The sequence below is a fragment of the Rhinolophus ferrumequinum genome, chromosome 5 (genome assembly GCF_004115265.2).
Source record: "Rhinolophus ferrumequinum isolate MPI-CBG mRhiFer1 chromosome 5, mRhiFer1_v1.p, whole genome shotgun sequence".
Classification (NCBI taxonomy): Eukaryota; Metazoa; Chordata; class Mammalia; order Chiroptera; family Rhinolophidae; genus Rhinolophus; species Rhinolophus ferrumequinum.
In genome coordinates, this window is record NC_046288.1 from 83551845 (window position 1) to 83570111 (window position 18267).

An 18267-nucleotide genomic window follows, 5' to 3' on the forward strand; every position below is an offset into this window, starting at 1 on the left:
GTGGAATAGCGCAGACCTTCAGAGAGATAAATGAAAGGTCATTCTCTGTTCTCCGATAATAACACTGAGTGTCTTTGGGAATGTAGAGTCCATAGCCCAGGGCAAAAAGAAAAAAGAAAAAAAAAATAGATCTGCAGCAGGAAAGAGCCATACCCTGAGTTATTGCTCAAATTATCGTCCCCTTTGTATTTGGATTTTCTCTTTAGAATTCATTCCGGTCCGCAAGTTTCTCTCGTGAAAATTCATGTTGCTCCTCCAAAGAGTTCTGATGGAATGATGAATGAGATACCCTTTGACAACTTAGCTGTCAATTGAGGGTACAGAATACACTGATTATTAATGTAATGTTTCAATCGTCCACCAGCTGTTAGAATACAAATCGAGCATCTGTAGGAGGCAAATTACAGCTGATTCCTGCCATTTCTTGTTGCGCATCTAAACCCTTCTCTCCATTAGCAAACATGGGGAGATGTATCAGGTGCCTCTTTCAGTTCCAAGTGACAGTAACTTAAGTCAAAAGCACAGTCATTGCCCACGTAAATATGAAGCTCAGGGATGGACCTCCCTTCTGCCCAGGCTGGAGCCAGTCCCTGCAGCAGGGCCTGTATTTTGCTCTCAGTCTTCCTTCTTCTCTCTTAGCTTCACTCAACACATGGGTCTTATCCCTGTTTTGGGCAACAGGATCCCGACAGCCTCTTACTCTCAGCTTGTAGCCTAGCAAACCTAGAGGAGGAGGATTCTCTCCCAGCATGCACACACGGATCCCATGGTATCCTGATGAACCAACACCAGCGGCCAGAGGCGACACGTACACAGCCAAGCCCCGGTCCTTAGTTGCCCATCTTTTTGTTGAGAGGGAGGGCAGGAGTCATCAGCTTTTGCAGGAGCACCTTAAGTGAGGAGGGGGATCTCAGATGAATCAGGAGTAGGGAACTGAGGGCATATGAGACCAGAATTTCTACGAGCAAAAGATCCCTCTCGTAAACAATTCTTGAACAGAGACAAAAAACACTTCCTCCTACAAGGCCAGCATCGCCATGTACCAAAACTGGGTCAGCAATAGGGTCGTGGTGGATAGCAAAATACGGGCTAGTGTCACGTGAGACATTAGATGCAGACGTCCTAAATGAAATGTTGGCAACGTAAGTCCCATTGAAAATATATAAATGCATTCATATATATATGTACATACACATACATACACATATACATATATATATGTATGTGTTTATATTTCAGGTAGGGTTTAGTCTAGAGATGCAAAGACTAGTTAATGTTTAAAAAAAAGAAAGAAAAACAACTCTGTACATACACTGTCAATAAAAATTCTTAGCAGTGTAGAAAACAACTTTCTTAACTGGATAAATGACATCCGTCAAATGTCTGCAGTGAACAATTTGTTTAATGGCAAAACACATTCCTAAAATCCAGAACAAGATGAAAATGTGCACCACCACCTCTTGTAATCGACGTTTTACTGGAGGCTTTGGATAGTGAAATAAACAAAAAGAAACGAGGCATAAGGATTGGAAGAATAGAATCACGGCAGGATTTTTGTTTGTTTTTTTTGTAGACGATACAGTCACCTTCATAGAATAAGCAAATCCAGAGCGTCAGTAGGAAAGGTATAAGAACTAATGACTAGATCAGCCAAGTTTCTAGATTCAAGATAAATACGCAATTCTGGAAGGCACTTTTACCCTGCAGAATTACCCAGTGGCTAGTTAGTAAACCTCATTTTAAAAGATTATGCTCACAACAGCAATAAAAACTATTAAAAACATCAGAATAAAATGTATATATGCCAGACCTTTTGGTAGAAAATTATAGAATGTTATTGACAAACATCAAAGAAGACCAGAATACCTAGATATTTCCTATTTGTGGAAAGGTTCAACATTGTAAAAATGTTCATTCTCTTTAATTTGTAAATTCAGTATAATCTCAACAAAAGTCAAAGCAGGGTTTCTCAATAAAGCAGATAACAGTTACTCTGCGATTTGCATGGAAGAGAAAAGACTAACCACCACAAGAGTGCTTAAGTGCTCCGGGCTCAAGTGTCAAGAGCTTCTTATGTGGTTTTCTGTTCGTCTCACGTGGGCCCAGATCCGATAACCGGATGGGCCAACCAGAAACAAGTATGTCTTATGTCTGGAAAACTGCAGGGCCCCTGGCCTGTGAGCCTCCCCTGGGGGTGCCCCGCGAAAGCTTCATTTTTTAACCTCATCGTTGACCGTCCTGCTGGCCCTGTTATGCAGCGAATGAAGCAGCGATCACGTGCCAGTCTGGGCTCCTACTTGTCCTGAAACAGATGTAAAGTCCAGCTGGTGCCCTGCACATGGCCCTCAGCCACCTCGGCCCTTCCTGAGCTGGCAGCCACTCCACCGGCCCTGAGGTGAAGAAGCTGTTCCTTCACCACCCTTTGCTCAGAAGTGACTACGATGCTGGAAACGGGAGGGTGGTGGGCGGCACTGTCTCCAAGACCCCGCAGCAGCCTCGACTCCCGGTACCAGAGGGTCCACGCTGTCCCTCTGTCTGAGTCAGTCCCTCCAGACCCAGTGGACCCCTCATCTGCGGAGACCTCCCCAGCCACCCCACCTGCTGCCCAGCTGACTTCCTCCCTCCTCACACCCCGCTGCACCCCACAGAGACTCCTAGAGCCCCGGTCCCCCTGCAGGGCCAGCACTGTTGACTTAGCCCTTCTCTTCTGGGGGACTGTGCTCTTCCAGAGTGAGGACAGGTTCTTTGTCGCAGTGCCCAGCCCACGGCCCAATGCCTGGCAGAGGGGCGGCTCTGTAAACATCGGGTAAATTCATCGTTGACCAGCACAATACATCTCCCACCCTCCATGCCTTGGCTCTGAACAGGTGTGAACAACGGGCAAGATGGATAAGAAATGTGACGTCTCTGGATCCCAACCTCTGCAATATGAGGCTGATGGGACTAGGTGGCATTTAAGGTTGTCCCAGCCCTGGAATTCCCCATCCTGTGAGCACGTGGCTCTGTCACCTCGCCTGTGACCGAATCAAGCATCAGGTTCCCTCCGCAGGGTTGAAGGCCCAGCTTACGGAAACGTGTGTGCGTTACAGCAGTGTGTCCTTGTAGGAGCGCTGGGGAGAGTCAGGGAGCTGGGTTCTTGTCCCCATCAGGTCACTGGCTCACCGAGTCCCTCCTTCCCTCATGGCCTGTTTCCTCTTCTGTCAAATGAATGAGGAGAATGGCCTCGCTGACCCAGGTCTAATATTTGAGACTCTGACACTCAGGTCTAAGCTCCCATGACAGCACTCCATCATTCTGTGATGACATCTCACGATGCCCATGAGATTCCAGGATTCTATACGGGATGTGACACCATTTTATGATGTGATTCTACTTTACAGTTGTTTAGTGCCATTCTGTATGTTGACTCTTCAGTTCTTCAAAAGCCTACATGCCTTTTTGAAAAAAATGAATTCAGTACTGGGCCCGTTTTCTATTGCTTTGGGGGGGAAAATCCACCCTAACACGTAATGGCTTAAAACCCAGCCATTTGTTATCTCATGCGGTGAGTTGACTGAGGTCTGCTGGGCAGTTCTTCCGCTCCACAGGACGTCAGCGGGGGCTGCAGTGGGACATCCAGAGGCCTGAGGTGGCTCATTCCCGGGGCCGCCAGTTGGTGCTGGCTGTCACTGGTTGCTCAGCTGGTGCCTTCATTTCCCTTCTTGTGGCCTCTCCCTGGGGCTTGGGCTCGGCCGGGTTCCAAGAGGCAGGAAATAGAAACTGCCGGTTCTAAGGCCTGGCTTTCGAGTTGCAGCTCATCACTGGATCCCAGGGTTGCCGCTCCACGTGGGGGAGCGGCAGGTGTGTAGGGAACAGAGGAATTGTGCCGGGGTGGGGGTGGGGGAGCGCATCTTTGGAGACTAGCTACTCCATGTCCTGAACACATCGAATTCAAGCAGCTGCTAAAAACAAAGTAATGTGTTGGCACCTAGCAGTGGGGGTAATGCCGTTTGTCTGCCAGAGCCTGGGGACTCCCTCGTGCCCAGTCAACAGTGCACTGTGATAGGCCATCAGTGCCTCTCTCTGACTCTCGGTTTGCACTTCCGTACAACGGGGGCCTGGGTTTGGAGGACGTTGGCGTCCTGTCCGTCCCTAACCTGCTGTGTCCCTCTGTGCCCCCAGGTACTCCTTCCAGGACGAGGAGGACATGTTCATGGTGGTGGACCTGCTGCTGGGAGGGGACCTGCGCTACCACCTGCAGCACAACGTCCACTTCACGGAGGGCGCTGTGAAGCTGTACATCTGCGAGCTGGCCCTGGCGCTGGAATACCTGCAGAGGTGCCACATCATCCACAGGTGAGCAGGCTGCTGGGGGGATGCCTGGGGACGGTGCGGGGGTGGGGAGCGACAGAAGCAGTCTGCAGCAGACGAGGGGGAGTATTTTCTCACTGACTCTCCTCACAGGTGTCAGTGCCCTGAGATCGGGCAAAGCAGCACACCTGTGTTATTGCTTGTGCATTTCCTCGTTACCTGCGTTGGAGGGACACTCCCTCTGCTGTGCACCCACCGCTCCTGGTTCCCCACTGCTCAGAGACCTGGCTGGTGGTTGGCTTTTGCTTCTCCGTTCCAGTGTGTGTTTGGGAGGCTGGAATGTTCTGTCCATCCAGCCTCAGGTTAGAAAGGTCACGTGCTGTTAGTTGGGACTGTGAGGGATTCTACTCTCTTCCTTTCTGTACTTGGGAATCAGCAATGTGCATTGTGCAGGATTTCTTCCTCTGGGATCCTTCCATGCTGGCTCTGGACTCTGGATGTAAGCTCTGCGTTTCTGCTGCCTCCCAGGACCCCGGCTTCTCCCTGCCCGTGCACAGCCCCGCCATGTCCCACCCCGTGAGCAAAACGAGTGGGACTGCAGAGGCAGGAGGCCAGCTCGAGGCTTCGGAAAGTCATGGTCCCATTAATGAAGTCTCTTCCCTGAGCACAGAGGAGGGGGCTGGCATGGATGGCTCCACGCTTGTTCACCCGCCGTCTTGCCCTGTGCCTCCCTCGTCTTCTTCTGACTTACACAATTTGGGAAGACTTGAGAAAGGCAAGGACTTGAACTTCTGGGTAAAGGTGGTAGATTAACCACACACACACTTCTACATGTCTGTCCTCTAAAACCCCAATAAAATGACAGTAAGGAATGTTTGAAAAATGATAAATACACAAGGATGGGGAAAACTAAAGAGGACACTATAGCAAAACACTGGGGAGAACTGGGGAGAGGATGTAGAGTGGCAAATGCCTTAGGATACTAGAAATGGAACTTTAAGTTGTCACTGGAAAGGAAGAACCAAAATTTGATAGACACTAAAGAATTCCCAAAGGCTCAGAAATTGACAGCACCCAGTATCTAAGGAAAGGGGGTGGGGCATGAGGTGAATTGTTTGAAAGCTTTTTAAGAAGTACTGAGAACCCCAGATCTGTTTACCCATTCTGAATAACTGGATGGCTGCCCCTTCCTCTCCCGATGCTGAAGACTAAAAGTTTGTTTCCTAAAGAGAGTAACGTTAAGAGTGTATGACTGAAGAACATCAAGTGTACATGGGTTGGAATATTGGACTGAAAATAGCAAGTGTAACCAGCATAAATATACCAGATGCTGAAATAACACACCCTCACCCCATTCCACCTGGGCTCAGAGTATCGTATCTCCAGGTCTTCATCCTCCAGGCAGGAAACTCATGTGATTCCAAGTGGGAATGTGAGTGAGCCAAGAGGAAAAGCACTGTGACATCAGAGGTCCCCTGTGACCTCTTAGAGGGTCACAGTCAACATTGCCCAATTGTTCACATAAGCTCCCAACTTGATTGGTGATAATCAAGGATTATCAGACACCCAGGGAAATCTAACATGAACACTGAGAACCAAACAATCAAATGGAAAAAGAAGAAAAGCTTGGAATACACAGAGACCCTGCAAGGAGAAAATATCAAAATAACTATGATCGTATTTTCAGAGGGATGAAAAGGAATTTTTGCAATTTTAAAGCAAGAAATACCATATTTCTTTAAAATTCAGAGAACAAAATCAGAGTTCTTATAAATTAACAATATGGAAGAAGTGAAAAAGTCAAAAGGTATGTTGAAAGATAAAGTTGAGGACATCCCTTATACAGTAAAATAAAAAGATGACTAAGAACTATGAGAGAAAATATAAGAGAATTAGAGGACCAGATCAGTAATTTCAACATCAGAAAGAGAGGAAGAGAAAAGAAAATGGGAAGAAATCATCTGTGAAATAATTAAAGAAAATCTCTTGGACCTGAAACACATGAGTTTTCAGATTCAAGGGCATACCAGGGATACAGTGCAAGGCCAAGAAACAGATGCACATGAGAAACAGACCAGATCCGATTAGCTTCCACAGAGGAACAGGTCGCACAGGCTGAGGGATCAGAATAGTTCGGGATTTATTAAACACTACAAGCCAGTGGAGACATGCTAATGAGTCAAGTATGAGAGTGTATGTTTTCACAAGTTCAAAGTCTCAATAAATGGACCTCTCACACACCTTTCTCAAGTAGGTATTAGGAAATACGTTGGAATCCACTAAAATGAAGGAACAAATCTAAAGAAATAGAACACAGAAAGCTGGAGCTCTAGCAGCGGAGAGAGGAATCGGAAATCTCCAGGGTAGGATGATGGTGAAGGGAGTTCAAGGATGTCAGCTGTGCCCAAGGTGTGACCCATGGCCGTGGTTCTGATTGGAGTAGATGGAAGACCCTGGGAGACATCTTCAGAACGAATGAGCTGATAGAATTACTGATGCCTCAGGCTGCCTTGAGAGATTTATGTAGTTGGTGAAGAATCTGAGGTTGAAATAAATGACTTCAGAAAGAAAACTCCACAATAAATAAAAGACAGTAACTCCAAGGAATGAAAGTATTGTACAGGACATCATCTGAGTCCTCTCTGCATAGCATACTTAATCATCTAAACCCTGAAAATTTATCTAACCAAAAATACAATAATATTGTACTGGGGAAATGGGCAAACAGGACGGATGAACCTGTCTCGTGGGGGAGGGCTAGTGGGAGGAAAGACGGCTAAATACTCACCTTCTGCAGTGGGAAGCCAACAGATAGAGCCTTTAAATTGAAAAGTCAGGGAGTAATCTACACCTATCACTTAGAGATAAGGAGGTAAATACCCAAATGATAACCTGAAAGAGATCAATGGATGGAAAGGGGTAAATGGGGGAGACAGTGGTGGGGATCATTGCTATAGTGGAACAAAACTTGCAGTGATGTGATTCTTTGAATTATCTGCCTGTAAATTTTTGGTACAAATAATAGCAAACACAATAAAGTGACAAGGAAGAGGAGGAAGAGGAAGAACGGTAGTAGAAGTGGCAGTACAGGGAGGTTCCATGTAATGCACAGCGTCCTTCCGGGGGGCCCTTTGTTCAGTCACGTCGTGGCTCACTAGCCTTTGCACACAGGTGTTCTGGCTCTGGAATCTGAGTTAGAAGCACTGTGCGATATTTGTTCAGGAAGGATCCCCCCATGCCAGAGTAGCCTGTGTGGGCCAGCTGGGCTTCTCTGAAGGTATTGAAAGGAGTCAGTTCTTTACCGATCAGTTATACAAGTGTCATTCATGAGTGATCATAGCCGTTCCTGCACTCATGTGCCGTAGGTGATCTATTTGCCTAAATTCCCCCAGACACTGAGTCATGTGGACGTTGGTGAGACAGAGGCCAGCTTCCCAGAGCAGAGCCAGGGATAGACGAGGCAGAAAATGGAACTGTCACATGGGAGCACGGAGGTTGGGACCATTTCATTACAGTTCAGCAAACCTTTTTTAAAATTATTTATTTTTTCAGTTACATTGATATTCAATATTATGTTAGTGTCCGGTGTACAGAATAGTGCTTAGTCATTTATATAATTTATGCAGTGGTCTCCCTGATTAGTGTAGTCCCCACCTGGCACTATGCATAGTTGTTGCAACATTATTGACTAGATTCCCTATGCTGTACTTTACATTCTCATGGCTATTTTGCAACTACAGTAGTACCTCGGTTTTCGAACATCTCCGTTGATGAACATTTCAGTTTACGAACACCGTAAACCTGGAAGTAAATGCTTCGGTTTTCGAACACGCCTTGGAAGTCGAACGTGTCACGCTGGCTTCCGCTGAGTGCCAGATCCTGAGGCCTAGCTGTCGGCTGTTTTCGAACATTTCAGAACTCAAACGGTCTTCTGGAATGGATTACATTCGAAAACCAAAGTACCACTGTACCAGTTTGTATTTCTTACATCCTTCACATTTTTCACCCAGTCCCCCAACTCCTCTCCCCTCTGGCAACTATCAGTTTGTTCTCTGTATCTATGAGTGTGTTTCTGTTTTGTTTGTTCACTTATTTTGTTCTTTAAACATATAAGTGAGATCATATGATATTTGTCTTTCTCTGACTTATTTCATGTGGCATGATATACTCTAGGTCTCTCTATATTGTCACAAATAGTAAGATTTCATTCTTTATATGGCTGAGTAATATTTCATTGTATATATGTACCACATCTTTATCTAGTCGTGTATCGATGGGCACTTGGGTTGCTGCCATATCTTGGCTGTTGTAAATAATGCTGCAATGAGCATCGAGGTGCATATATCTTTTCAAATTAGTGTTTTGGATTTCTTCAGCTAAATACCTAGAAGTGGAATTGCTGGGTCATAAGGTACTTCTATTTTTAATTATTTGAAGAGCCTCCATACTGTTTTCCATGATCGCTGTACCAATTTGCCATCCCACCAACAGCACACAAGGGTTCCCTTTTCTCCACATCCTGCCAACACTTGTTTGTTGATTTATTGATTATAACCATCCTGACAGGTGTAAGATGATACCTCATTGTGGTTTTGATTTGCATTTCTCTGATGATTAGTGATGTTGAGCATGTTTTCATATGTCTATTGGCAAGGTGTATGTCCTCTTTGGAAAAATATCTATTCAGGTCCTCTGCTAATTTTTTAATTGGGTTGTTTGTTTTTTTTGGTGTTGAGCTGTATGAGTTCTTTATAAATTTTGGATATCAACCCCTTATCAGACATTGGCAAATATCTTCTATTCAGTAGGTTTTCTTTTCATTTTGTTAGTGGTTTCCTTTGTTGTATAAAACCTTTTTAGGTTGATGTAGTCCATTTCTTTATTTTTTCTTTTGTTTCCCTTTCCTGAGGAGATATATCAGAAAAAATATTACTAAGAACAATGTCAGAGAGTTTACTGCCTATGTATTCTATGAGTTTTATGGTTTGGGGTCTTACATTTAAGTCTTTAATCCATTTTGAGTTTATCCTTGTATATGTTATAAGAAGGTAGTCCAGTTTTCATTTTTTTGCATGTATCTGTCCAGTTTTTCCAACACCATTTATTAAATAGATGTCTTTACCCCCACTGTATGTTCTTGCTTCCTTTGTCATAGATTAAACGACCATATAGGCATGGGCTTATTTCTGGGCTTTCTATTCTGTTCCACTGATTTATGTGTCTCTTTTTATGGCACTACCATGCTGTTTTGATTACTGTAGCCTTGTAGTGTAATTTGATGTCAGGTATCACGATACCTCCCACTTTGTTCTTATTTCTCAAGATTGCCAAGGCTGTCGGGTCTTTTATGGTTCCATATAAATTTTAGGATTATATGTTCTATTTCTGTGAAAAATGTCCTTGGTAATTTGATAGGAATTGTATTGAATCTGTATATTGCCTTAGTCAGTATGGACATTTTAGCGATACTACTTCTTGCTAAACATGAGCATGATATGTGTTTCCATCCATTTGTATCTTCTTTAATTTCTCTCTTCAGTGTCTTATAATTTTCTGAGGTCTTTTACTTCTTTGGTTAAATTTATTCCTGGGTATTTTATAGTCTTTGAAACAATTATAAATGGGACTGTTTCCTTAATTTCTCCTTCTGATATTTTATTATTGGTATATATAAATGCAACTGATTTATGAATATTAATTTTGTATCCTGCTACTTTACTAAATTCATTTATCAGTTCTAATAGTTTTTTGGTGGAGTCTTTAGGGTTCTCTATATATAGTATCATGTCATCAGCATATAATGACAATTTTACTTTCTCCTTATCAATTTGGATGCATTTTACTTCTTTTTCTTGTCTGATTGCTGTGGCTAGAACTTTCAGAACTATGTTGAATAGAAGTGGAGAAAGTGGGCAGTCTTACCTGGTTCCTGATATTAGGGGGAATGGTTTTAGCTTTTCCATATTGAGTATGATGTTAGCTGTGGGTTTATCATATATAGCCTTTATTATATTGAGATATGGTCCCTCTAGGCCCACTTTCTTAAGAGTTTTTATCATAAATGTCTGCTGGATTTTGTCAAATGCTTTTTCTGCATCTATCGATCCTATGATTTTTTTTTCTTTTTGTTAATGTGGTGTATCACATTAATTGATTTGTGGATGTTGAACCAACCTTGCATACCCGGAATAAATCCTGCTTGATCATGGTGTATGATCTTTTTAAGACATTGCTGAATTCTGTTTGCTAATATTTTGTTGAGGATTTTTACATCTATGTTCATTAGGGATATTGATCTGTAGTTTTCTTTTTTTGTAATGTCTTGGTCTGATTTGGGGATTAGGCTGATAGTGGCCTCGTAAAAAGTGTTTGGGAGCCTTCCCTACTTCTGGATTTTTTGGAATATTTTGAGGAGAATAGGTGATAATTCTTTTCTGAATGTTTTGTAAAATTCACCTGTAAAGCTATCTGGTCCAGGGCTTTTGTTTGTTGGGAGCTTGTTGATTACTGATTCAATTTCCCTGGTAGTAATCAGTCTATTCAAGTTTTCCATTTCTTCTTGAGTTAGCCTTGGAAGATTTTATGCTTCTAGAAAATCGTCTATTTCTCCCAGATTGTCTAATTTCTTACCATATAGTTGCCCATAGTAATTTCCTAAATTTTTTTGTATTTCTGTGGTGTCTGTTGTCACTTCTCCTGTTTCATTTCTGATTTTATTAATTTGGACCCTCTTTTTTTTTTCTTTTTTTTTTTTTATGAGTCTGGCTAAAGGTTTGTCGATTTTGTCAATTTTGTCTGGCTTTTCGAAAAACCAACCCTTGGATTCATTGATCCTTTGAATTTCTTTTTTTTTTTTTTGGTCTTTATTTCTTTTATTTCCACTCTAATCTATATTATCTCCTTCCTTGTACTGTCTTTTGGCTTATTTTGCTGTTATTTTTCCAGATCCCTTAAGTGTAAGGATGAAGTATTGATTTGTGATTTTTCTTGTTTCTTTAGGTAGGCCTGCATTGCTATGAATTGCCCTCTTAGGGATTGCTTTTGCTGCATCCCATAGATTTTTGGTTGTTGTGTTTTCACTTTCGTTTGTCTTGAGATATCTTTTGATTTCTTCCTTGATCTCATTGTTGACCCATTCATTATTTAGTAACATGTTATTCAGCCTCCATGTATTTGTGAGTCTTCCAGTTATTTTCCTGTAGTTGATTTCTAACTTCATAGCACTGTGGTCAGAGAAGACATTGGTATGATTTCAATTTTCTTAAATTTATTGGGATTTGTTTTGTGGCCTAACATGTGGTCTATCTTGGAAAGTGTTCCATGAGCAATTGAGAAGAACATGTATTCTGCAGCTTTGGGTGAAATGCTCTGAAAATACTGATTAAATCCAACTGGTCCAGTGTGTCATTTAAGGTCATTGTTTCCATATTTATTTTCCGCCTGGAGGACTTGTCCCTTGTTGTCAGTGGTGTGTTGAAGTCCCCTACTATCATAGTGTTACTGTTGATCTCTGTCTTTATGTCAGTCAATATCTGTTTTATGTATTTAGGTGCTCCTGTGTTGGGTGCATAGATGTTTACTAGGATTTTGTCCTCTTGTTGGGTCAATCCTTTTATTATTATGTAGTACCCATCTTTGTCTTTTAATGTATTCTTCATTTTAAAGTCTATTTTGTCAGATATAAGTATTGCTACTTCAGATTTTTCTCATTTCCATTTGCATGAAATATCTTACTCCAACCCTTCCCTTTCAGCCTGTGTGTGTCTTTTGATCTGAGGTGAGTCTCTTGTATACAGCATATGCGAGGGTCTTGTTTTCTTATCCAGTCAGCCACCCTATGTCTTTTGATTGGAGTACTTAATCCATTTACATTTTAAGTGATTATTGATAGGTACATAGTTATTGCCATTTTTTTATTTGTAGTTAGATTGTTTTTATCTTTCTTCTGCTTACAGAAGCCCTTTTAACATTTCCTGCATTGCTGGCTTGGTGGTAATGAATTCCTTTAGCTTATTCTTTTCTGGGAAGCTCTTGATCTCTCCTTCAATTTTAAATGGTAGCCTTGCTGGATAAAGCAATCTAGGTTGTAAGCCTTTGTTTTACATCACCTTGAATGCCTCCCGCCAGTCCATTCTGGCCTGCAAAGTTTCTGTAGAAAAATCATTTGACAGTCTTATGGGAGTTCCCTTGTATCTAACCCACTGCCTTTCTCTTGCTGCTTTTAGGATTCTCTCTTTGTCTTTAACCTTTGCCATTTTAACCTAATGTGTCTTGGTGTGGACCTGTTTGGGTTCATCCTGTTTGGAACTCTCTGCACTTCCTGGGCTTGTATGTTGGTTTCCTTCACCAGGTTAGGGAAGTTTTCGGTCATTACTTCAAATACATTCTCAATCCCTTGCTCCCTCTCTTCACCTTCTGGTATTCCTCTGATGCACATGTTGTTGCACTTGATGTTATCCCAGAGGTCTCTTAAACCATTTTCATTGTTTTTTATTTTTTTTTCTTTTTGTTGTTTTGCTTAGGTGATCTCTGCTAACTTGTCTTCTAAGTCGTTGATTCGATCCTCTGCCTCATTTAACCGACTGGTAAATCCTTCAAGTGTGTTCTGTATTTCAGTTATTGTAGTCTTTAATTCTAACTGGTTGTTCATTATGATTTCTCTATCCTTCTTTATGTCTCCACTAAGCTCCTTAAACATTCTTATCATCAGTGTTCTGAATTCCGTCTCTCATAGCTTGGTTATCTCTATTGCATTTGGTTCCAATTCTAGAGGTTTATTTTGTTCTTTTATTTGGGACATGTTTCTTTGTTTCCCCATTCTGGCTGACTCTCTGTGTTTGCTTCGATGTATTAGGTCAATCCCCTAGGGTTCTTGGTCTTTTCTGGGTGATTTTATGTAGTATGTGTCCTTTATATTTGACTTGCACCAGTTCCCTATTCTCCGGTGTGTGTGCTCCAAAGGTGACCCTTGTATTGTGTATATTGTCCTGTTAAAGTTGAGCTTTAATTGCTTTTGGCTTGTCAGAAGGTGGGATTGACTCCTAGGCTGACTGGTTGTGAGACTTGTGGATGATTTGCTGTGTGAGGGTTGACCACTCAAATGAGGCTTGGCTTCTATGGGCTCTTGTGCCTGTAGAGAATTCCCTCTGGGTGTGTCACTTGTAAGTCAAACCCAGTTATACTCTGGTTTGGTCTGGAGTTGGCCTCTGGGTGTGTTGAATCTTGTGCCTCTTGGGCTGGGCTCTCATGTAGAGCAATTTCAGAACAAAGCAAATCACCAAGCACAACAACAGTAACAAAGAAAAAAACAAACACGCACATGTAAAAATAACCAATAATGTACACTCAACACAGGCAAAAATATCAAAAAAAAAAAGGCAGTGCCAGTCTTAGCTTAAGCCCACCAAGTAATCTCCAGTTTGTCCTCTGCTGTACCAAAGAGTCCTCTGTGTCTTGTGCAGGCAGAGCTGGCTACCTGGCGCCCAGAGTGGCCCTGGCACTGCAGTTCTAGATGAGTGGGGCTATGGAGTGTGGATGGTAGTTATTACAAAGTCAGCAGTTTCTCCTCTTGCCTGCACATACGCACGCTGAGAGTACCACAGCCAGCCACTGGGAGGTGGGTTTATTCCCTCTGCCCAGGTCTCCTGAGTCTTAGGGCACTTCTTCTGTCAGGAGATGAGTGGGTGGGTGTGGAAGGTGTGAGATTTCTGAGCTGCTGAAAGCCCAGAGCTGCCTCTGCCACCTGCTGCAGACCCCTGGGTATGTCTCTGCAGTTGTAATTGCCCCCTAGGCAGGCCAGAAAAGGTGGAGGCTGGGGATGGAGGAGTCTTCTGTCTCCCAGCCCAGCAGTGTCACACTTTTCCCAGACTCTCCTCAGTCACAGCTGCAAACTGGGTCTCCCTAGATACTGAGAACTACAGCTCCTCTGTAATCTGACACTCTCCTCAGTTCAGGTGCCAGTTTGAGTCTCTGGAAGGGTGAGGGTAAGATTGGGAGAGTGGGAGTGGGGTCCATTATGGTGTTTACTTCCTTTCTCTGACCTAGGGCCCTGCTAGAGGTCTCAGCTGAGGTTACTACCTCAAACGCTGGATAAGCTGCTCTCTTGGCAGGAGAGATCAGATGTCGGATGCAGGGAAAGAGCCCACCTGCTGGCTCTTGTGATTTCTGGTCTATCCTGGGCCCCCTGCATCTCTGCAGCAGTGGATGCAGGCCTGGATTTCACGCCACTCCCTTTCCTCTTCCTCTGCTCATCCAGTTTGCCCACCTTCACGTAATCCTTGTACAAGTCTCTTAGCTGTTCTGTGTGATGAGCAGAGTCCTTTGATGGGTTATAGATGTTCAATTTGTGGCAAGTTCTGGGGAACTCAAGAAAACCACCTCGCTGCTGTGATTCCTGTTATGCCACCTCTGCCATTGGTATTTTGAAAGGGATTGCATTGAATCTATAAATTGCTCTGGGTAGTATGGACATTTTAACAATGTCAGTTCTTCCTATCCATGAACACAGTATATGCTTGCATTTATTTGTATCTTCTTCAGTTTCTTTCTTCAGTGTCTTATAATTTTCCGAATACAGGTCTTTTACCTCATTAGTTAAAATTATTCCTAGGTATTTTTTGATTCAATTATAAGTGGGATTTTTTTAAATTTATCTTTCCATAAACCAATTCATTATTGGTGTATAAAAATGCAGCTGATTTCAGAATATTAATTTTGTATCCTGCTACTTTACTGAATTCATTTATCAGTTCTAGCAATAGTTTTCTAGCAATAGTTTTTTGGTGGAACCTTTCAAGTTCTCTATATACAGTATCATGTCATGTGTAATGTAAACAATGACAGTTTTACTTCTTCCTTTCCAATTTGGATGCCCTTTATTTATTTTTCTTGTCTGATTGCTGTGATTAGGACTTCCGATACTGTGTTGAATAAAAGTAGTGAAAGTGGGCATCCTTGTCTTGTTTTTCATCTTAAGGAAAACGCTTGTAGCTTTTCCCCATTGAGTATGATGTTAGCTGTGGGTTTGTCATATGTGGCCTTTATTATGTTGAGGTATGTTCCCTCTATTCCCACTTGGTTGAAAGTTTTTATCATTAATGGATGCTGGATTTTGTCAAATGCTTTTTCTATGTCTATTGATATGCTCATATGGTTTTTAACTTTCATTTTGTTTATGTGGTATATCATGTTAATTGATTTGCAGATATTGAAGCAACCTTGCATCCTAGAAATTAATTGCACTTGATCATGGTGTATGATCTTTTTAGTGTATTGCTGTATGTGGTTTGTTAACATTTTGTTGAGGTTTTTTTGCATCTATGTTAATCGGGGGTATCAGCCTATTCTCTTTTTTTGTAATGTCTTTGTCTGGTTTGGAATCAGGGTAATAGTGGCGCCTTGTAAAATGAGCTTTGTCACCTGTGCCAGGTGCTCCAGGAGTGTCCCTTGTGTGGGTTGTGTGTGCCCTCCTGTTACATTGTTGAGCCTTGATTGCTGTTGGCACATCAGTATGTGGTTTTGACCCTCTGGCTGACTGACCACAACCACAGTATACAAGGTGCTGTTTGAGGGCTGACCCCATGGAGTGGGATTCTCCTTCCTTAGCAGGCTATGGTGCCTGCTGAGACCACCCTTTAGGTGTGCCACTTGTGGGGCTAATTGGATGGTGCTTTGTTGTGGTCTGAAGCTGGGCACTGGGTGTGTTGGTTCTTGAGGTTCTTGGGAGAGGCTCTGGTGCAGGCCAAGGTCAGCTGCTGCCTGTGACCAACCCAAGGCTACCTTGTTGGAAATACAAAGCGAGCTGCATTTGGTTGCTACTAGTGCTGGACCAGGAGGGGCATGGGAGAGGCCACACTGTGAACCAAGGCCAGTTGCCACCAGTACTGGGCCTGGGGTAGCTCAGCAAAAGGCCCAGGGCTTTCCAATACCTGCTGCCACCTACTAGCTGCCCAGAAGACTCAGCCACTGAAAGACCCTCTGGCGGTACAGGAGTTGGGTGAGGCATGGTCTCAGGATGTCACCAAGGAGGGGTGCGTAGTGTTCACCAGGTTAATGCAGATTCAGATTTGGTGTCAGTGCTAAGGCTGGGTCAACTTAGTAAATGGCACAGGACACAGTAAAGCTGGCCACTGCCCTTCTGGGTACCACAGACCCCAGAAAATTATCCAAGAAAGACTTCAGTGCAGGCCAAGGCCGGTTGCCAAACACCAAGTTAGCCTGTGGCAGTCCGTGATTTTAGTGGGGTGGGGTCCAGTCTGGCCTGCATAAAAGGTCTCTGCATAAGGATATTTATCCCAGCACTGTTTATGGTAACCAACAATGTTGATATAATCTAAAGGAAAGGAATTGGCTTAGTAAACTACATACCTCCTCTGAAGAGACTTGAGACTGTGATAATGGCCATATATTATATAATGCGTACTATGAAGACCCAGCAATATCAAAGGGATATTTTTATGACCTTGAGAGAAAAGTATAGCTTATCAAATCTCATAACTATATAAAAACTGTCTGCTTTTAACAAAAAAAGACTGAGAAGTAGTTTCCTAAAGAGCTGAGGTTGAAGAGGGAATCCATGTAATTTCTCTTCCTTTTTTCTATTTTGAAAATTTCTTTAATGAGTATGTAATTTTTTTCAATGAAGAAAATCAAAGCATAATTAACCCTCTCCAGAAAAGAAGGTGTTTATCACACATAAACTTCGTGTGTGTGTGTGTGTGTGTGTGTGTGTGTGTGTATAAATTTATTGGGGTGACCATTGTCAGTAAAGTTACATAGGATTCAGGTGTACAGTTCTGTAATACATCATCTATATATCACATTGTATGTTCACCACCCAGAGTCAGTTCTGCTTCCATCACCATATATTTGACTCTGTTTACCCTCATCTACCCCCTTACCCTCTGGTAACCACTAAGCTATTGTCTGTGTCTATGAGTTTTCTTTCTTTATTTGTTTGTCTTGTTCCTTTGTTGTTTTCAGTTTTATATACCATATATCAGTTTTGTTATTTTTTAAATATTTTATAATGGCCATGTTTTATTTATATATTGATTATCATATATATTTATATATACAGTTTAGTATTTTTATAGAAATTGTGCGTTTTTAATACTGATTAAAATTATCTTATGTTTCCCTTGTATATTTTTTTCCTAGATCCTTTAGAAAACTACATAATTGGGGGGACATTATATTACAGAAGCAAATACATTTGATTAGAATTCAAAGCTGTAGAAATCATTTAAAATCACCCTAAAGGATAGCACTTTATACTTGGACTTATCTCTGTTGTATATCATGTCCATCAAACATGAGCTTTAGATTAGACCACCTGAGTTGGAATTCTGGTACCACCACTTAAGCCAGGTGTGAGAGCTCAGAAAAGTTCATTTCATCATGTCTCAGTTTTGTCATCTTTAAAATGTGCTTATGTGAGAATGAAATCAAATAACCCATGAAGAACTAATAGCATAATGCCTGTCTAGCATATACTAAGCCTTTAATGAGCTCCATAATAAAATTAATAAACATAGGATAAAACTGATATGACCTATTTTTGTATCCCTAATATGCTCCCAACCCTCCTCTATCACCACTGTGTCAAAAATAAGATGCCAATTCTCATCAGATTAAAGAGGAAATCCTTCAGCATCCTTCTTCATTACCCTGTGTATCAGGGTCACATCAACTAGACATAAATTTTCAGGTGGGAAAAACAACAAAACTGAAGACATGCAGAACTGCCCTTTAGGATAGAAATCCAGCTCAATTTCAGGAGTGACTTTGTTATTTCTAGGCACAGAGCTTGGTTTCCCTTCTGTTACAGGCTAACGTTGGGAGAATTTATGTCTTTGTTACGATAGAAGAATGAGATACAGGAGAATCCAATTTATTCCTTAAAGTGTTCCTTAAAGGGATTGTTCCATCTCCTGGGTATAAATTGATGCTGCAATTGGGTGGAGAGTGTTTATGTTA

The 18267-nt window shown here is 42.2% G+C and overlaps 1 protein-coding gene across 5 annotated transcripts in view; it reads left to right on the forward strand.

Annotated features, from left to right (window-relative positions):
* STK32B (serine/threonine kinase 32B) overlaps window positions 1–18267 on the forward strand; it is a 269098-nt gene that overhangs the window by 179716 nt on the left and 71115 nt on the right. For all 5 annotated transcript variants that reach the window (XR_004423067.1, XR_004423066.1, XM_033106743.1 and 2 more), the window contains one exon: window positions 4162–4335. Coding sequence is in view for 3 of the 5 variants with exons in the window: in XM_033106743.1 (XP_032962634.1) it covers window positions 4162–4335 (174 nt within the window). In the remaining 2 variants the exon portion in view is untranslated. The remainder of the gene's footprint in view (window positions 1–4161; window positions 4336–18267) is intronic.